We start from the raw sequence: 21,640 nt of genomic DNA on the forward strand, positions 1-21,640 counted from the left end.
ATTTTTTTAAATGTATGGAAAATTAAAAAAAAATAAAACGTGGTCTAAACGAAGGAATTTCGCAATTTCAGCCTCAATTTTCGTATCAAAGATACGAAAGTTTTGTTCCTTGATTTTTTTCGGATTTGTGGACCAAATTTCGGATCAATCTGAGATATCAACCGAAAATTAATTATTTTTCAGCTTCACCGCAAAATTCAACGTCAGAACCTGAAACACAACAAAAACTCACAAAACAAAAAGTGTTAGTAACGTTAGTTAGTTCTAAATTTTACTAATCCTAATCAGAGGTCCCCGGCAACGGCGCCAATTTGATCACTGTCGTTTCGTGATCAAAATAAGTTTTAATTAAGAAAAGTAGTAACAAGGTAGTTAACCTTGGTCGTCTCACAAGGACCTCTAATTTAATAATTAGTAAAAATAAGAACAATGAATAACACAATTAAATATGGGGTTTTGGGTTTGTTTAGATCGAAAGAGTAGTATTAGAAATTCAATTGATAAAAAGACGATCAATCCATTGGTTTTAGGAAAACTTCGTTATGATTCTATCCTCGGTTCACAAAGAATAAATTCGTTATATGCTTATGTTCTGGTTGATTTATAAAACCGAATTAAACAAGCGTTACCAATTTTATACGAATTCCATTCAAACAAGCGTCAAATGCGTTCAACTAATCATAGGCAATAGTAAACAAGCGTTACTAATGACAGAATAATATCCTTATTGAATTCAATCAACACTTTTTGCTAAGCGCTCAAAGTTTATGTCAATTCCTATTCAATGTAATCTATGCAAGCGATAAACTAATTGAATAACACGGTGCGAATCGAATTAAAGTGATTAAGCATCATTATAATTCAACTTCATACTGAAATAAAGAACATGAAAATTGACATAACAGAACATAAATATAAAACAGAATTTGCTATTAAAACAGACCTCAAGAATTTAAAACGAGTTCCTTGCACCAACGAATTGAAAGAAAGATTTAGTTCTCCATGTAAGTGGTGGCTGCTCTAGGGTTTTCTAATTTCCGTGAACAGTGAATGAATAACCCTAGCTGCCTTTTTTCGGTTTAAATAATACATGGAACGGGCCTTAAAACAATTGGGCTGAAAAATATAAAGTTGTGCTGAAATTAAATTCGTCTGGAACATAAACGCAATTATTTGACACACTTGCGCTCCGAACTGGGTTTTGGCCTCAACATGAAAGTCGTAGCTCTTGATCTCAGCTTTCCAACGCATCTTCCCGCGTCTCAATCAGATATTTGTAACTCCAGTTATGACCTGAGGACCGGAAGGGTGTCAAAGTGCTATTTATTCATAAATTAAGTGCGAAAATAAAATAGAGTTAGAAATAAACTTAAATATAAAAACACCTTAAAATAGTGAAAATAGTAAATTAAACCATAGGAATACACTAGTACAATAGTAGAAGAATGTGCATTAAAATGCACTGATCACCATCATATTTAGTACATAATAGAATAGAATGTTAGTATATTGCAAGAGTTTAATTTTTTTTTACAAAGGATGAATTCAATATGAACTTTTTAGTTCATTTAAATCATCTTATTGTTAAAAAATTTTAAATTTGTGCAAAAAAGATTATTATAATATTATAATATGAATACAAAAATTCATTCAAAAATATTAAGAGTATGCATTAGTTGATTTAAAAATAAGAACAAAAAATTCGGAAGTAAAATATTTAGAAGACCCCAAAATTTATTGAATAATTTTAAGAAATAAAAATAAAATGTAAGATATTATTCAGCATGTGAGTGCATATAGGACTAGATCATATTCATCATCTATACACGGTAGTCAACTTATTACTTTATTACTTGGTTGCGATTCTGTGCACTTGCAGAATCACCATCAGTCCTTAATTATATGACCGTTAGACACAATGACCCTTAAAAAAAACTATTAAAAATTTAAGTAAGGGCTAAATTTAGAAGTCCTCGTGTTTAAAAGGGAGAAAAAATATATTTAACATTATTATTGTTGGGTTTTTGTATATTGGCTACATTTTGCAAAAACATATTTTAGCCAAGTGTTGAGACAAGTGTGCTGACCCCAAGTGTTGTGACAAATGTTGTGACACTTTGGAACAACACCTGACTCTGTTCTGCGCGCGCCAGCTGGATGTTATTATTTTCTACTCAATCTTTTGAAGATCTGTTTGAAGAATTATGTCAAGGTTTCTTACAGAGGAAGGCGCACGTGTTTAATGTGTTTCATGAGGCAGCTAAACCCTAGTTTTATTTTCCAAAAGAATTATATTTTTGGAAAATATATTTTTGCGGTTTCAAAAATATAACTATTATTTTCAAAAATATATCACTGCTGCCGCAATTCTAGAAGCCCTAATTTTGTCTTGAAGCCCAAGTCATTCTACTACTATAAATACGAAGGCAAACATATGGTTTCAAGCATCTAAAATCGTGTTCTTACAAAGCGTGTGTTTTAGGGATTTTAGAGTGTTAATTGTGAGCCTTTTCTTGTGTCTCATTGATGCAAGCTTAGGACCTGAGTGTTATTGAGTTGTATGTGTGAACTTCTCCTAAGCTTTGAAGTACGGAGATTGTTCTATTGTGATTGTGTGGTTTACTCGCAAGCTTTTAAGCAAGAGTGAATCCTAGTTTCTTAGGAGTGTGTCTCCACCTGTTGTGATTGTGGAATTAAATAGCAGCGCTGTCTGTGTTGCTAAGGTGGGAATTGGGACGGGGTCTCATATCTAGGAGTTCCTAGGTAGAAGGGTCATTGGGTAGTGATTAAGTGAGAAGTTGTAAACGGGTGAGTTTAGCTTCGAAGTAATACTGCTGATAGTGGACTTCATTCCTGGATTGGTATCCCCCAGAGTAGGCTTTAGGCTGAACTGGGTTAACAACTCTTGTGTGTTATTTACTTTACTGTTTGTATTGTTTTATGTTATTTGCTCTGTTTATAGACAAGTGTTGGCGCACCAGTAACAACATCTGTCTACAACAGACAAGTGTTGCTACACCTTGAGCAACACCTGTCCACTGTGTGCCAGGAATTTCAATTGGTATCAGAGCAGGCACCCTGTTCTGAATTTTAGGGTGAGCTCCAGGGAAATCGTTTCTGGCAAGGATGGACAAAGAAGGAGGTTTTGTTACCAGACCACCTCTCTTGGTTGGCGCTTCAAACTATGACTATTGGAAGTCCCGCATGATGGCCTTCCTAAAACAAATTGATAGCAAGACATGGAAGGCAATTCTGAGAGGATGGACTTCACCTGTGAAGATGGACAAAGATGGTAAACCAACTCTTGAGTTGAAATCTGCTGAAGAATGGTCCAAAGAAGAAGATGAGCTTGCTCTTGCAAACTCAAAAGCATTATATGCGCTATATAATGGTGTTGACAAGCACATATTCAGACTCATCAAAAAGTGTGTCTGTGCTAAGGAAGCTTGGACAATTCTTGAGACTGTTCATGAAGGTACCTCTAAAGTGAAGATGTCTAAGCTTCAACTCCTAACAACTAAGTTTGAGAATCTAAGAATGAATGATGATGAAACCATTCAGGATTTTCACATGACCATACTTGATTTTGACAATCAATTTGATGCCTTGGGTGAAAAGATACCTGAAGAAAAGCTGGTAAGAAAAATGCTCAGGTCTCTACCTAAGAAGTTTGACATGAAAGTCACAGCTATAGAAGAAGCAAAGGATATCACAGATATGAAGCTAGATGAACTGGTTGGTTCACTACAAACCTATGAGGTAGCCACAAATGAAAAGATGGATAAGAAAAACAAAAGTATTGCTTTTGTTTCAAATGCTGAGGAAGAAGATCAACTGAGTGACACAGAATCTGAACAAAGCATCTCTGATGCAATGGTTCTTCTGGGAAAACAATTTAATAAGGTGCTAAAGAGAATGGACAAACGCTCTAAGACAGGTGCAGCTGACATTGGTCGCAACACTTACAGGAATTTCAGAAAACCTGTAACAGATGAGAAATCAGCTCCAAATAAAGGTGTTCAATGCCATGAATGTGAGGGGTTTGGTCACATCAGAAGTGAATGTGGAACCTTTCTGAAGAAACAAAAGAAGGGGTTAACTGTAACTTGGTCAGATGAAGATTCTGAAGGAGAAGCCGATACTGCAAAAGCTATACATGTATTGACAAGTGTTTGCACATCTGACACTGAATCATGTGAAGAAGAACTAACCTTTGATGAGCTTGCTGAATCATATAAAAAGCTGTGTCTGAAGAGTGCAGAAGTCTGCAGAGTCTCTGAAGAGCAAAAAGAGACAATCACTAAGTTGCAAACTGAGAAAGCTGCTAATTTGTCAAGAATCTCTGAATTTGGTACTAAATGGGAAGATAGTTTAAAGATCATTGAGCAACAGAAGGCAACTATCATCAACTTAGAAGCTGACAAGATCAAACAACTGACTGAAATAGCCCATCTGAATGAAGAGGTAACTGAATTAAACTCTCATCTTGAGAATTTAAAGAAGCATGTTCTTAGGCTATTCAAAGGAAGTGATCTAGATGAAATCCTGGAAACTTTGCCTGCCCCTAGTAGATCCAAAACAGGCATTGGGTATGAATACAAAAATGTTAATAGGATTATGGATTACAACAAAGAAGGGAAATTTTTGCCTGAGTTAAGTAAACAACCGTCTCCAAAAATGCATGACAGGATGTCGCCACACCTGTCTCCTAGACAGCAGAGACAAGTGTTGCCACATGTGGCACCACATCAGCAAAGATGGCAGAGACCTAGGTTTATACCTAGACCAAGAAGCAGGTACCATTCATGGAGATGTCATCACTATGGAAGAAAGGGGCACATAAGGCCTTATTGCTACAAACTGTATGGTTATCCAAGTGAAATTCCACAAGAATCTGATCAATCCATCACTAAAACAAAGATGGAATGGAAGCAAAAAGATGATGCAACCAATACCAAGGAGTATACAGCTGAAAGCAGTGGGAAAAGTTTGATTGCCCATACATCTCTCAGAGCATCATCAAAAGAAGATTGGTACTTTGATAGTGGCTGTTCCAGACACATGACTGGTGTTGAAAAATATTTAAAGGAAGTAAAATCTTATGCCACAAGTTTTGTGACATTTGGAGATGGAGCAAAGGGGGAAATCAAAGGTATTGGAAGACTTATTGACCATGGTCTACCAAAACTTGAAAATGTTCTCCTTGTAAAAGGACTAACTGCCAATCTAATCAGTATAAGCCAACTATGTGATCAAGGCATGAAAGTCAACTTTACAAAAAATGAATGTCTGGTCAGCAATAATGAAGGAGACATCCTTATGAGGGGTGTTAGATCAAAAGACAACTGCTACTTATGGATCCCTCTTGAAGAAGGTAATGTATCTACATGTCTCTTAACTAAAAATGAAGAGGTTAAGCTGTGGCATCAAAAATTAGGACACCTTAACCTGAAGAGCATGAAGAGAGTCATATCAGAAGAAGCTGTCAGAGGACTACCAATCTTACAGATACAGGAAGGCAATATCTGTGGTGAATGTCAGATTGGGAAGCAAACCAAAGTGTCGCACCAAAAGTTGCAACACTTGTCCACCTCTAAAGTTCTTGAGTTACTACATATGGATCTGATGGGGCCCATACAAGTTGAGAGTCTTGGAGGTAAGAAATATGTTCTTGTTATTGTTGATGACTTCTCTAGGTATACTTGGGTGAATTTCATTAGGGAAAAATCTGAGACTTTTGAAGAATTCAAAAATCTTTGTGTACAACTTCAAAAAGAGAAAGACTGTGGTATTGTAAGAATCAGAAGTGACCATGGTAAGGAATTGGAAAACTCTAAATTTGCTGATTTTTGTGCTGCTGAAGGAATAATTCATGAATTCTCTTCACCAATTACACCTCAACAAAATGGTGTGGTTGAAAGAAAGAATAGAACCTTACAGGAATCTGCTAGAGTAATGTTGCATGCCAAAAATGTTCCTTACAAGTTCTGGGCTGAAGCCATGAATACAGCATGTTACATTCACAATAGAGTAACATTAAGGAAAGGTACTGCTACAACATTGTATGAACTATGGAAGAATAGGAAGCCTACTGTGAAGTACTTCCATGTGTTTGGATCAAAATGTTATATTTTGGCAGATAGAGAACCTAGGAGAAAATTGGATCCCAAAAGTGATGAGGGGATATTTTTAGGTTACTCAACCAACAGCAGAGCGTACAGGGTTTTTAACTCCAGAACAAGAACTATGATGGAATCAATTAATGTTGTTGTTGATGACAGTGATACAACAAGTGCAGATCCAGCTGAAGAGACAGATGTCATAACACCTGTCCCAACACCTGATGATGATCAAACTGAACCTGAACCTGATCAACATTCTGAGTCTACTACAGAGGTTCCTAGACCAAACAAGGGACCATCTACTAGAACACAGAAGAATCATCCTCTGGAACTTGTCATTGGAAATCCAAATCAAGGAATTGCAACAAGAAGATCAAAAGAAGCAATTTCCAATTCATGTTTCATATCAAAGATTGAACCAAAGAATGTTAAAGAAGCTTTGACTGATGAATACTGGATCAATGCTATGCAGGAGGAACTAACTCAGTTCAAAAGAAGTGAGGTATGAGATCTAGTACCTAGACCAGATGGTATAAATGTTATTGGTACAAAGTGGGTGTACAAGAACAAAACTGATGAAAATGGTGATATTACTAGAAATAAAGCCAGACTTGTAGCACAAGGATACACCCAGATAGAAGGAGTAGATTTTGATGAGACTTTTGCTCCAGTTGCTCGCTTGGAGTCCATAAGATTACTCTTGGCTGTGGCATGCATTTTAAAATTCAAGCTATATCAAATGGATGTAAAAAGTGCATTCCTAAATGGCTATCTAAATGAAGAGGTATATGTTGAGCAACCAAAAGGGTTTGTAGATCCAAGCTTTCCTAACCATGTTTACAAACTAAAGAAAGCACTTTATGGATTGAAACAAGCCCCTAGAGCATGGTATGAAAGATTGACTGAATTTCTTGTCAGCCATGGATACAAGAAGGGTGGAAATGATAAAACCTTGTTTGTAAGAGAAGAGAAAGGGAAGCTAATGATAGCTCAGATATATGTGGATGATATTGTATTTGGTGGAATGTCGCGACAAATGGTGGAACACTTTGTGCATCAAATGCAATTTGAATTTGAAATGAGTCTTGTAGGTGAGCTAACTTATTTTTTAGGTCTTCAGGTCAAACAAATGGAAGACACCATATTTATCTCTCAAGAAAAATATGCAAGAAACATTGTGAAGAAATTTGGTATGGAAGGTGGTAGTCACAAAAGGACACCTGCACCTACACACTTGAAGCTTACCAAAGATGAGAAAGGGGTTGATGTGGATCAAAGTCTCTATAGAAGTATGATTGGGAGCTTACTATATCTCACAGCTAGCAGGCCTGATATCATGTTTGCAGTTGGAGTTTGTGCTAGATACCAATCTGAACCCAAGATGAGTCATCTGACTCAAGTAAAGAGGATCTTCAAATATGTCAATGGCACATGTGGCTATGGAATTCTATACTCTCATGGTAATGATTCTACCTTAATTGGATATTGTGATGCAGATTGGGCTGGAAGTGCTGATGATAGAAAGAGCACCTCTGGTGCATGTTTCTTCTTGGGAAACAATCTAGTATCTTGGTTTAGTAAGAAGCAAAATAGCGTGTCTCTATCAACAGCTGAGGCAGAATATATAGCAGCTGGGAGTAGTTGCTCTCAATTGTTATGGATGAGACAAATGTTGAAAGAGTATAGTGTGGAGCAAGATGTCATGACACTTTACTGTGACAATCTTAGTGCTATAAACATTTCTAAAAATCCTATTCAACATAGTAGGACTAAGCACATTGACATACGTCATCATTTTATAAGAGAGCTTGTAGAAGAAAAAATTGTTACACTTGAGCACATTGCATCTGAAGAACAGTTAGAAGATATTTTTACGAAGGCGTTAGATGCAAGTCAATTTGAAAATTTAAGAGGCAAACTTGGAATTTGCCTTTTTGAAGACAAATAGCAGTTACAGCATGTAATGCGTGTAACTACCTCTCTTCACTTAAAGTTACACGCTAATCAAGGGAGTTCTCATTCAACTTCCCACAACCTCCATCAACCACAATCATTACTTTTCATCTATTCTCTCTCTCACGCTCAAAAACTCTCTATCTTCCTCATCAACATTTCTCTGACTTCTCCTCTTTTCAGAAAACTTCAATTCCAAATCATGTCTAACTCTGCCAAATCTTCACCAACAAAGTCAGATGCTACTCCATCACTACAAAAGGTGGTAATCGATGCTGTTCCTCTCACCACCATACCTTCCATAAGTCCAACTATGAGGAGAAAATCAGTTGCGAAGAAGGAAAAATCATCACGAACGAGCATAAATCCTTCATCTCCCTCCTCTTCAATTAAGAAAACGAAGAAGAAGAGCAAGAAATCGCGAACTGAATCGAGAAGGTCTTATACAATGTCTGAACTGCATGTTGATCCTCTGCCATCAAAAGATGTTCCTACTCCTGTCGTTGATACTACAGAGGACGATGTTGACACATCTGGTAAGAACTCACTTAATCAAAACTCTGATGTTCCAAATTCTGTTGAAAACCTAGGTTTAGAGAAACCTACTGTGTCTGAAAATTTGGGGAAAAGTATTCCTAACTCCCATGTTGCTGTTGATGATAATATTGGTGCTTCTACTGAGACCAATAATGATGTTGCTGATAAGTCCATTAAGAAAACTGCTCCTGAGACTCATGTTGCGCCAAGTGTTGCAACACATGGCGCTACGCCAAATGTGGTGCCAGATGTTACCACATCTTTGGCACAAGAAAACCTTGTGGACTATTCTGAATCTGATGAGAGTCCCCCACCTAAGGCTACTGATAAAAAGGCTGTTCCTGATAAAGTTGTGAATGAAACTCCTGAGGTGATAATTGTTAATGAAAATGAAACTACTGTTAGTGATAAGGCTATTCCTGCACATTCTGAAGCTAGTGTGGCTAGGAGGACTAGAAGTAGGGCTGGTAAAGCTGTAGAGGCTACTAACACACCTGTCCAAACACCCAAACCATCTAGGGCTGAAAAAGCTACTGGTAAAAAGCCCCTATATGGACCTCCAAAACCTGTAAGTAAGGTGGTTCCTAGAACTGAGACTAGGAAAAGGAAAGCTCCACCAACAAGTGATTCTGATTTTGAACCTGAGACAGATGTTGCTGCATCTGGCAGCACATCTAGAAAGAGTATAGGAAGGAAGAAGGTTCCTCAAACTGTTCCCTATGCTCCTTTAGATAATGTCTCATTCCATCTGGAGAATGGATCTGCAAGATGGAAGTTTGTGTATCATAGAAGGTTAGCTCTAGAAAGAAATTTGAAGAATGATATTCTTGAATGTCCAAGTGTTGTTGAAGCTCTTGAGTATGCTGGTTTGATGAAAACTGTTGTGGGTTTGGACAAGTGCTATGACAGGCTTGTCAAAGAATTTTTGATTAATGTAGCTGCAGACTGTAATGATCCAGCAAGTCCTGAATACAGGCAAGTGTTTGTTCGTGGAAAGTGTGTTCAATTCTCCCCTATTGTGATAAACCAATATCTCCAAAGAAGTTCTGATGAAGTGGCTCCTCTAAAAGCCACAGATAATGAAATCTGCAAGGTCCTCACTGGTGGAAAAATTAAAGTGTGGCCAAGCAAGGCAAAGCTGTCTGCAACTTCCCTCTCACCATTCTATGCTGTTTTAAATAGGATTGCTGCCCATAATTGGGTACCAACCACCCACTCAGGTGATATTGCAAGAGGATTGGGTAAGTTCATTTATGCTGTGGGTACAAAAGCCAACTTTGACTATGGTGCATATTTCTTTCAAGAGACTCTGAGCCATGCTTTAACATATGCTGTTGAGAAACCAGTTGCTCTTCCCACTCTGCTATGCAATATTATACTTGAACAACATCCAGATATACTAAGAAGTTCTGATGTTCCTTGCAAAAGGAAAGGGGTGTTGGTGATTGAGCAGAGGCTGCTGGATGGGACAAATGCTGCAGCAGGTGTTGGCACATCTGTCCAGACTGGTGTTCTTTCTAGGAAGCAGATGATTGCTGATTTGACTGAGACCAGCAGAGCCCTTGAGGCAAGAAAATTGAAAATTGATCGTGTGATTGAGGCACTGAAGGCTGAGGAGGCTGCTGAGACAGCTGAGGGTGAGCCAGATGGACAAGAAGGAAAAGAGGCTAGTGAGTCTGAGGATGACTCTGAGGATTTGATGGAGGACTCTGATGAAAGTTCTTCAATCTGATCTCTGATGTTTTGCTTATGATTTTGTCTCTGATGTACTTTTGTTGTTTTTCTTGATGTTACTTTTTTTGGGCAAGGCCCTGAATTTCTAGCACCTGTGTGTGCTCTATGGTCTGTAATAACTGCACACTGATATTCTCTATGCTCTGGTACACTATGATTTCCTATTCCTGATGTTTGTCTAAATTGTGGCTAAAAAGGGGGAGTAGTGGTGTGTGTGACAAGTGCGTGGGCAGATGTTCTCACATCTTGTGACTGTTGACTGTTTTTGTGCTAGTATTCGTATGCTCGTATTGAGGGGGAGTGTGAGTATTATGCATGTACTGAGGGGGAGTAGTGAATATTCTTTCTCTATCTGGTGTGTGTATGCATGAATTCAGGGGGAGTGTGAGTGAAATTATCTCTTGATCGCCTGAATGTATTTGATGACAAATGTTGTGCCAAGTGTTATGGCACCTGACTATTGAGTCCACTATCTATTATGACTGAGAATTTATTTTTCTCAGATGCCCTTGGGAATTTATTTTTCCTGTTGTTCTTATGATGAAGAAATGCGCTTAAACTATTAGGAGTCTATTTCTCCTACTTCTTAGCATCTACTATGGGAGTTTATTTCTCCCTTGTGTTGTTCCATGAGGCTAGTTGTTTCTATTCCGCTGTTGCATTGCCTCTGATACTACTTATCTCTTCTGGAAGTAGTTTTTATTATGTGTTACTTTCTTTCCTAGTTGTGTGTTCATGTTGACTCGAAGGAAAGGTAATACTGTATCTCTCAATATACTGGTCTAATATTGTTTTAGCCAAAATTTGCCAAAGGGGGAGATTGTTGGGTTTTTGTATATTGGCTACATTTTGCAAAAACATATTTTAGCCAAGTGTTGAGACAAGTGTGCTGACCCCAAGTGTTGTGACAAATGTTGTGACACTTTGGAACAACACCTGACTCTGTTCTGCGCGCGCCAGCTGGATGTTATTATTTTCTACTCAATCTTTTGAAGATCTGTTTGAAGAATTATGTCAAGGTTTCTTACAGAGGAAGGCGCACGTGTTTAATGTGTTTCATGAGGCAGCTAAACCCTAGTTTTATTTTCCAAAAGAATTATATTTTTGGAAAATATATTTTTGCGGTTTCAAAAATATAACTATTATTTTCAAAAATATATCACTGCTGCCGCAATTCTAGAAGCCCTAATTTTGTCTTGAAGCCCAAGTCATTCTACTACTATAAATACGAAGGCAAACATATGGTTTCAAGCATCTAAAATCGTGTTCTTACAAAGCGTGTGTTTTAGGGATTTTAGAGTGTTAATTGTGAGCCTTTTCTTGTGTCTCATTGATGCAAGCTTAGGACCTGAGTGTTATTGAGTTGTATGTGTGAACTTCTCCTAAGCTTTGAAGTACGGAGATTGTTCTATTGTGATTGTGTGGTTTACTCGCAAGCTTTTAAGCAAGAGTGAATCCTAGTTTCTTAGGAGTGTGTCTCCACCTGTTGTGATTGTGGAATTAAATAGCAGCGCTGTCTGTGTTGCTAAGGTGGGAATTGGGACGGGGTCTCATATCTAGGAGTTCCTAGGTAGAAGGGTCATTGGGTAGTGATTAAGTGAGAAGTTGTAAACGGGTGAGTTTAGCTTCGAAGTAATACTGCTGATAGTGGACTTCATTCCTGGATTGGTATCCCCCAGAGTAGGCTTTAGGCTGAACTGGGTTAACAACTCTTGTGTGTTATTTACTTTACTGTTTGTATTGTTTTATGTTATTTGCTCTGTTTATAGACAAGTGTTGGCGCACCAGTAACAACATCTGTCTACAACAGACAAGTGTTGCTACACCTTGAGCAACACCTGTCCACTGTGTGCCAGGAATTTCAATTATTATTATACAAATATCAACTCAGAATAATTGTTAGCCCACCACTAAAAAAAATCTCAAAAGAATTGTTAAAGCGCATCACGCATTATTAAAGCAACTTTCTTTTCCTTTCTTTTTATTCTTTGCTTTTTATGTGTGTGTTTAGTATGATAGTGCATATAGACCACATCATCAACATCTATCCACAGTAGTACTCAATTATTCCAAAGATGCATTATTGAGTGATCATCTTTTGGATCCAATAAGTGCACGCAAAACAACTTCTTGCTTATCCTCTTGCTTCACACATTAACCTGTTTCAAATTTTCATTTTGCAAAGTTACAAAAAAATATGGCTGAAGCTGTGATTGAAACTGTTCTTGGGAGTTTAAGTTCACTGGCTCAAAATGAGATTGGCCTATTTCTTGGTTTTGATCAAGAATTTGAAAAGATTTCCAGCTTGCTCACTACAATCAAGGCTACTCTTGAAGATGCTGAGGAGAAACAATTCACTGATAAAGCTATACAGAATTGGCTGCAAAAGCTGAAAGATGCAGCTCATGTCCTTGATGACATCTTGGACGAGTGTGCCACTAAAGCATTGGAGTTGAAGTACAAAGGATTCAAGCATGGACTCTCTTTCTTATCCTCTTTGAATCCCAAACATGTTGCATTTCGTTACAAAGTTGCTAAGAAAATGAAGAGCATAAGGGAGAGACTCGATCAAATTGCTGAAGAAAGGAGTAAGTTTCACTTGCCAGAGACGGCTAGAGAGAGGAGAACTGGAGTCCCTGACTGGCGACAAACCACCTCTACCATTACTCAACCTCAAGTGTATGGAAGAGATGAAGATGTGGAAAAAATTGCAGACTTTTTAGTTGGTCCTGCTGCTGATTCGGATGATTTATCAGTCTATCCAATTGTAGGCTTGGGGGGGCTTGGTAAAACAACACTTGCCCAAAGTATCTTCAACCATGACAGGGTGGTTAAACACTTTGAACTAAGATCTTGGGTATGTGTTTCAGAAGATTTTAGTTTGAAAAGAATGACAAAATCCATTATTGAATCAATATCTGGACATGCTTGTGAGGATTTGGAACTAGATCCACTACAGAGAAAGCTTCATGACTTGCTTTACAGGAAAAACTATCTGCTTGTTTTAGACGATGTATGGGATGAAGAGCAAGAGAATTGGCAAAAGTTGAAATCTATATTGGCTTGTGGAGGAAAGGGTGCTTCGGTTATAGTCACCACTCGACTTTTGAAGGTTGCAACAATCATGGGAACAATGACTCCTTATGAACTATCAATGTTATCTGACAATGATTGTTGGGAGTTGTTTAAACAACGGGCCTTTGGAGCAAACGAGGAAGAACTCACCGAGCTTGTGGTCATAGGGAAGGAGATAGTGCAAAAGTGTGGGGGAGTGCCTCTTGCAACAATAGCACTAGGAAGTCTCTTGCGTTTTAAAAGAGATAAAAAGGAGTGGCTCTATATCAAGGAAAGCAAGTTGTGGAGTTTACAAGGTGAGAACGTTGTCATGCCTGCCTTGAGACTAAGTTACTTGAATTTGCCAATTAAACTCAGACAATGTTTTGCCCTTTGTGCACTATTTCCCAAAGATTACATTATAGACAAGCAATTTGTAATTGAACTTTGGATTGCTAATGGCTTTATTTCATCCAATGAAAAGTTGGATGCAGAAGATATAGGCAATGATGTGTGGAATGAATTATACTGGAGATCTTTTTTTCAAGATATTAGGAAAGATGAATTTTTTGGCAATGTTTTGAGTTTCAAGATGCATGATCTTGTTCACGATCTTGCTCAATCAGTTACAGAAGATGTCTATTGCATTACAGAGAACAATGGTGCACCTACGTCTAAAAGAATACGTCATATCTCAATGTGTATAAGGAATACATTTAAGGATGTCATTCGGTTTCCCAATATTGAATCTTTGAAGACCTGTATAACTCGAGATCCGATTTTTAATGTTGGCATCCTTTTACCTAACATTTTGAAGTGTTATTCTTTGCGAGTTCTTGACTACCAATGCAAAGATAATTTGTCATCTTCAATTGGTCATTTAAGATATCTAAGGTACTTGAATCTTTCTCGTGGAGGCTTCAAAACTCTTCCGGAATCTTTATGTGAATTGTGGAATTTGCAGATTTTAAAGTTAGACCGTTGTTCACAACTTCAAAATTTGCCTAATAATTTGACACGCTTGGAATCTCTACAACATATATCCTTGAATCATTGCTCCTCATTATCAAGCTTACCTTCCAATATTAGCAAGTTAACTTCCCTAAGGACTTTAACCATGTATATAGTTGGCAAGAAAAGAGGGTCCCTTTTGGCAGAATTGGCGCATCTAACCCTTAAAGGAGAGCTTCACCTAAAGCACCTTGAGCGAGTGAAAAATGTAACAGATTCTAAAGAAGCCAATATGTCTAGGAAGTACATAAACCATTTGTGGTTGTCATGGGGTGCAAACGAAGAATCTGAATTGCAGGAAAATGTTGAGCAGATTGCTGAAATGCTTCAACCTCATGGCCAACAACTTCAATGTCTTGGTGTAGAAGGATATAGAGGTGAACATTTTCCACAATGGATGTCTAGTCCTTCTTTAAAAGATTTGAAGAGTTTGCATCTCACGGATTGCAAAAACTGTTTATATCTAAAAGAAGAGTCCTCTAATGGTGGAATTGCAGGTGGATTTATAGCTTTGGAAAATCTATTTTTAGATAAGATGTCAAAATTGATAAGCTTTTCAAGAGATCAAGTTGCAGAAAACATGTTTACATGCCTTTCAAAACTTATAATCATTGAGTGTCCCAATTTGTTAGGTTTGCCTTTTCTTCCAGCTCTCAAGAAGCTAAATGTGAAAGGGAATTGCAGTTGGGAGTTGTTAAGCTCAATCCACAAACTCCATAACCTTGAATCTCTCAAACTCGGAGACAATGAAGAGGTATCTTGCTTTCCAGACAATATGCTAAGTAATCTTACTTCTCTTAAAGAACTAATCATTTTGAATCACTCCAAACTTAAGTTACTCTCAATTGAAACCATTAACCCATGTGTACTCTGGGGATTGTCAATTGAAAATTGTGAGAACCTCGAATCATTGAAAGATGAAGCATTGAAAGGGTTGCATTCTCTTGAGGAATTAAGCATCAAGAGATGTCCAAAGTTCAATCTTTCAGCAGGTTTTGGATACTTAACATGTCTTAAGGAATTGAGAATCGGAAATATCTCTGATATGAGTGGTTTTTCAGAGGCTTTACAACACATGACGGCTTTGGAATTCATATCATTGAGTGAACTTCCAAATCTTACATCCTTACCTGACTGTTTGGGTAACCTTGGCTTGCTTCGTGAATTACGTATTGATGGATGTCCCAACCTAATGTGTCTTCCAACTACCATCCAGCGTCTCAGTGGTCTTCTTCAATGGTTTGTTATTCGTGGTTGCCATCCAGAGTTAGCAAATAGATGTGAAAAGGAAACAGGGGAGGATTGGCCAAAAATAGCTCATGTTAAGCATCTTATTATCAGTAATCCTTGTTATACATCTTCAATTTTAATTAGCTTCGTTTATGAACACGTATATATATATATAGTCCATCATAAGCACTTGTCATCATATGATATAAGGGTACTTAACTAATCTATATATATATTATTCAAATTTAAAAAAGATTAAGGATTTAATTGGTAGATATCCAATCATGCTATTTTGTTATGTTAGTTTCTAAAAATATCTTTAAAATTATAAAACATATGATGAAATGTGATTTGATATATCATTCCGTAAAACTTTTTTTAGTCTCGCAATACAAAACTTAAAATTTGTTGTTAAAAAAAATAAAAAATAAACTCAAAATTTAAGTGGACATTTAATTTGTAGTGTCCAATATCAATTATAAGGTAAATGATTTGTATGGTTAGCTATAGAAGTTTTTTTTTCTTCATGTTTATCTTACTCAATTGTTCTTCTATGTTACTTTCTAAAAATATCTTTTAAATTATAAAACATATGATGTGGAATGTGATTTCAGAGTATATCTGTAAAACGTTTTTTAGTCTCACAATGCAAAAAAATAAAAAAAATAAACTCAAAATTTAAGTGGACATTTAATTTGTAGTGTCCAACATCAATTATAAGATAAATGATTTGTGTGGTTAGCTATAGAAGTTTTTTTTTCTTCATGTTTATCAATTATAAACTCAATTGTTCTTCTTTTATAGATGATGAATATGTATGATCCATTCAGCATGAGTTCCTTCAATCTGAGCAAACAAAGAGTTCAGCGTATGTACAGTCCTCATATCCTTTACTTTTTAATTCCTTGTGTACTTGGTTTAACTGTTTTGCTATTAAAGAGTTCAGCATCACTACAGTCACTCTAATTGGGCTGGATGCCCCGATTCGCGCTGTTCCATCAGCGGATATTGATTCTTTTTAGGAGATTCTTTGATCAATCGCCGCTGAAAGAAGCAATCCACCATTGCTTGTTCAATTTATGAAGCGGAATATCGTGCATTGGCTTCAGCCACCCGTAAATTATAGTGGCTATGTTATTATCTTGTTGATTTGGGAGTTGTGTTTTCTAAACTGGCTTAATTTATACTGTGATAACAAAAGTGCTTTTTGTATTGCAGCTAACCCCATCTTTCACAAATGGACAGAACATATTATTGAGATTGATTGTCAATGGTACGAGTACGAGAGAAGCTTTCCATTCGACCTCATGAAGTTGCTGCCAATTTCTTCATCAAATCAAATAGCAAATCATTTCATCAAAGCTCTTCCTCCACAATCTTTCTTCCATCCCATTGCCAATCTTAGACTTGTGGGCTGTGGCACACTATTACAAAATAAGTAGTTAGTTAGTTAGTTCCCTTTCTGTTACAAAGTTAGTTAGAGAGAATTTGAATTGGTTATGCATTTTTATATGTTCTTCTCCTATAGACAGAATTTGTATTAATTACTTACTGAATCATTGAATAATGTTGTTTTCATGTTGATTTCTCTCCATGATCCGTGTGAGTTCTTAGTTCATATCAACACATTATAATTTCATTAATAAAAATTATGTAAAAAAAAAAATAAAAAATAAAAAAAAAACATTGAAATTTCTTAGCAAATAATGTTTATAAATATACACTTCACAAATATTTCTTGTAATCACAGTTTATATCTAATTAACACCTATACCTCTTTCTCCTTGTTATCACTAAGAATTGAGTTGATTGTATAAGAATCAATTCTAGATGATTCCTGTTTCACCCATTGTACAACCCTCTCTGCTTCAATACTTACTTTCTTCTCCTCTTCCAAAGCTTTCTTCAACCTCTTTTCTTGTTCTTTGACAGAAAAAGTGGTCATATCAGATAATAATATTTCATCATTCTTTTTCCATTCAACTTGGTCAGAACTTGAAACTTCTCTGCTTTTGTTATTTCTTGCAACAACACCTTTCTTGGTGGAGAAGCAAAAACAACATGAAGTTGATCCTTGTGAGTACTCTGGTTCCATATCATGTATATGTGGATTAATTTTGGTGCATAAAAGTAAAACTAACCATTTTTTTGGAAACTTATATATGTATGATGATATATATATTTGGACCCATTTTAGGCAATTTCGTTGAAATTGTTTGAGTTGTTGAAGAGTTTGTGTCAAAGCTGACATGTGCATATGCAATATTCATATTGGGCGGCAGCTAGTTGATGTTATGGTTTTCCTTTTCATGGGGTGGCTTTTCAACCATTTTCATGTATGGATCAAGATTCTCTCTCGGTCACACCAAAGAGATTTTTAATTTCTAGTTTTTTTCACATATCTCTTCTGATTTAACTAAGAGACTGTTTGGTAAGTCCAATAAGCTAGCTTATAGCTTATTGAACTAGTTTATAAGTTTGTTTGAAAAAAATGTGAAATGTTTGATAACGAGCTTCTCTAACTAGCTTATAGCTTTTTTATTTTATTCCATATTTACTCTCATTAATTTTATTTATTTTTTAAAAATTATAATAACTACCCACTAACACTTACAAAAAAATAACTCACTAACCATGTATTTTTATATCATTTTGTACTTACAACAGCTAAATTTGTCGAACACTTTAATTTTATTCTACTAGTTTTTCAGCTATAAGCTATCAGCCATCAGCTATAAACTAGCTTATCAGCTATCAGCTAGCTTATAGCTTATTTTTACCAAAGAGAGCCTAATATTCTAAGTTCACATTTAAATTAGAACATGCTAATGTTACAACCTTTAAAGAAAAGTTATCTCCGATTTGATTTTCATAAATCTCAAATTTTTGCAATTTCGTGCGGAAGGTATTGATAATTTTTTTGTCTCTATAAATATGGCGAATTTTAGTTTTTAAAAATAAAAAATAAGATTTTTAATTATGACTAATAGTGAAAACTTTGTATTTACATCATAGTAGCAAAAAAAAATGAGGAGTGCTAGCAACACACTCCAATAACAAACACACTCTAACACACTCTTTTTTATTGGTTAAAATTTATATGGGTCCATAAAAGTTATATGGATCCACATTTTTTTATGGGACCCATATGAATTTCAACCAATAAAAAAGAGTGTGTTGGAGTGTGTTTGTTAAAGAGTGTGTTACTAGCATTATTCAAAAAAAATAGATATTTTCTTTATTCATTCATGCTAATTAGTGCACTAGAGGCACTATTTTTTAGCATTTTTTTTTAATTTAACCCTAAAGTATTTTGTAATAAAAAACTCAAAAGAAAGAAGAAAAAAACTTTGTTGTCCATATCCTAAGATGTTGCAAGTAGTGGGTCCTACAAATACGCAACTGGACCCCACCCACTTCAACACTGTTCCAATTAGCCGTTGTTTCAACTTCAACTCACACATTCAACATTTCTTCATTTTCACACTCTCTCTGTCACTCACACAAATCATTCTTCATTCCTTCTTCTTCTCTTCCATCAAACCCTAAAAATGGTGGGAATTGGATCATCTTCTGATCCATATGACACAGATGAAGAATCAACAATTCAACAAATCATCTCTCAAGCACAAGACTCAATCATCCTTCAACAAATCTCTGCCATCAATTGTTCATCTTTCACTCACTCTGATCTTCCTACTGACCTTGAATCTCGTTTCCTCAAGCTCAAATCTTTTCCTGCTAATCACACTACCCCACCACCTTATGTTGCTAAAGCTCCCACCTTTTCAAACCCCCCAAAAAAAAGTTTCAATTTTTCACCACCCAAAGATAATAATTCCACAAAAAAATCAGATTCTGATTCTGGGTATGTCTCATTTCCCTCAGATTCTTCAATAGGGAAAAAGGGTCTTAACCCAAAATCAGAAAGTCCAAAACTAAAAAATGGGTCTTTTTCTTCACCCTCGTATTCTTCTCATACTTCTGAAGAAAGTTCAATATCTTCTATGTTTATGCCATTGAAAATGCAGAAAGATGAAGGGAATTGTTCGAAGAAAAAGGCTGTGTCTCCGAGTCCATCGCCTCCTAGAAAGTGGGGTTGTTTTTGGTGTTCTCCTAAGAAGGAGAAGAAGAAAGGAAAGGAGAATGATGATGATGTTGTTGGGTGGGAGGAATGTACAAGAAGTGATGAGTTGTTGTCTGGTATTGGAAGTTTGTCCAGCAAGAAACGGCTGAATATGATTGAGAAGGCATTGAAGGAAGAAGAGAAGAGGATTAATCGCGAGGCTGAGAAGATTATTGAATTGGTTAAACATGCTTCTGGTAGGATGAATGTTTCTGATATTGATGATGAGCTTAGTGATGATTAGGGTATTGAGTATTATTACATTTTGGATCCCTTCTAGTTCCATAGTATCTTGTTAGTTGCTGCAAGATAACAAAAGTGTTGCTAATGTTCCAAATTTTTCTTGTATTTCTATACTTGTTGCTGTTTACATATATACAAATGTTCTTATAGAATTTGATGATTGTCTATAATGTGTTTTTCTGTTATACAGTGGATTGAGCAAAGAGTTTATTTTGATTGGATTGTCTTCATAGTGTTTTCACATTTTAGTATATATATTCAAATGCAATTTGAAGTACTTGTTCTTGTAGAATTACAATGTCTTTTGTATTGGAGTTTTATCTGATTCATGTGTTGTGTCTTGGTTGAAATTTAGGGCAGGTTTTAGTCAATGGCTTCTTTGTTTTGTGCCCTTTTCTTCTTTTCATGTTCAAACTGAAAACATCGAAGCGTTCTTCGATCTGTCTTTTTTCTTTTTGGGGAGACATTCTTCAATCTCATTTTAAATGTGGTTTCTAGTAATTGTGATTTAGAAACATCAAGCATTTTTGGTAGGTGCTTGTTAAATGCTAATAAGGAAGTTATTTAAGAAATATGATTGTTTAATTTGGTACATTAGATTGAAAGTTAACATAATGAAATAGGAGACAATTAAATAAATGTATCAGCTTCAAGGCCTGCTTTGCAATATATGAAACTGCAGTATTTATCAGTCTTTCCAATTATGTTGTACATGGTATTGCTTCCCCGAACTCTGACTGATTTGGATTTGGTCTAGTAATTGTGTTATGCAGTTTAAAATCTCAGCCGTCCAATCTCAAATTAATGGTTTATATCGATTATCATTGATTTTCTTATTGTGTAGTATTAGTCGTTTGATCTCAAATTAACAGTCAAAATCATTTACCGGGTGAAAATGTGTGCTTTTTCTATGGCAAGGAATCCGAATCCGAACTCTAACGTGAATCTCTCAAAACACATTCCGTACATGTCAAATGTAAAAAAACAAATGGAATAAATATTAAACAAAACTGCAAAGGAAGCTGTGTTTACAAGCTGAATCTGTTCTTTGAAGTGCCTGTAAATCATCTATTTATGTTTTAAGCAAGAAAGTTCATACTTTTCTTTTTTGCCTTTATTTGGTACTCAACTTTGCAGGTACATTACATGCATGTGAAAAGCATAGAAAGGAGAATCTGACACATTGTCAGCAAGAAGACCTTTAGAATTTGATACACACCCTTCATTTACAAACACAGCTTCAGAATCTAAGTTTGACAAAGATCATAGAAAACGCCGTGAGCTGTTTTAATATACAATCAATATCCTGCTTGGTTGTAGCATAGGAAGCAAAAGAGAAAAGAGGATAATGTAGCTGGATGCAAGTGTAAAGTACTCAAAAGTCAAAAAAATCTGATATGTGATTAACTTTTGGAATAAATTAATCTAATATACTAACTTATCTTTGGTGTCTTGTTCCCATGTGTAGGTAAATTACTTCGGTATTTTAGGGTGCCATTGCATCAAGACCTTTAATATCTTTTGATCTTGCATTCAAGATAACTTGAATAGACAATGGTGTGAACCAAAAACATCCTAGATTTGACCCTACATAAAATCACTTTTTAGAACTGATTTTTTTTTATTAAAA

The 21,640-nt window shown here is 36.0% G+C and overlaps 3 protein-coding genes across 3 annotated transcripts; 2 read left to right on the forward strand and 1 right to left on the reverse strand.

The window, feature by feature from the left end:
* The first annotated feature begins 12,310 nt into the window (after window positions 1-12,310).
* Window positions 12,311-17,225, forward strand: LOC123907551 (putative disease resistance protein RGA4). Its single transcript, XM_045957858.1, has 3 exons — window positions 12,311-15,751; window positions 16,446-16,509; window positions 16,860-17,225. Exons 1-2 carry the CDS (start codon window positions 12,544-12,546, stop codon window positions 16,460-16,462), a joined length of 3,225 nt encoding a protein of 1,074 aa, XP_045813814.1. The 5' UTR covers window positions 12,311-12,543; the 3' UTR covers window positions 16,463-16,509; window positions 16,860-17,225.
* On the reverse strand, window positions 17,182-17,843 carry LOC123907557. The gene is made up of 2 exons (XM_045957872.1): window positions 17,416-17,843; window positions 17,182-17,250 (listed from the first exon to the last, which is right to left on the reverse strand). Exons 1-2 carry the CDS (start codon window positions 17,734-17,736, stop codon window positions 17,182-17,184), a joined length of 390 nt encoding a protein of 129 aa, XP_045813828.1. The 5' UTR covers window positions 17,737-17,843.
* Window positions 17,844-19,085: 1,242 nt separating this feature from the next.
* Window positions 19,086-20,226, forward strand: LOC123907559. The gene has a single exon (XM_045957874.1). It carries the CDS (start codon window positions 19,193-19,195, stop codon window positions 20,009-20,011), a length of 819 nt encoding a protein of 272 aa, XP_045813830.1. The 5' UTR covers window positions 19,086-19,192; the 3' UTR covers window positions 20,012-20,226.
* Window positions 20,227-21,640: the final 1,414 nt, after the last annotated feature.

Source organism: Trifolium pratense, linkage group LG2 (assembly GCF_020283565.1).
Source record: "Trifolium pratense cultivar HEN17-A07 linkage group LG2, ARS_RC_1.1, whole genome shotgun sequence".
Taxonomy (NCBI): Eukaryota; Viridiplantae; Streptophyta; class Magnoliopsida; order Fabales; family Fabaceae; genus Trifolium; species Trifolium pratense.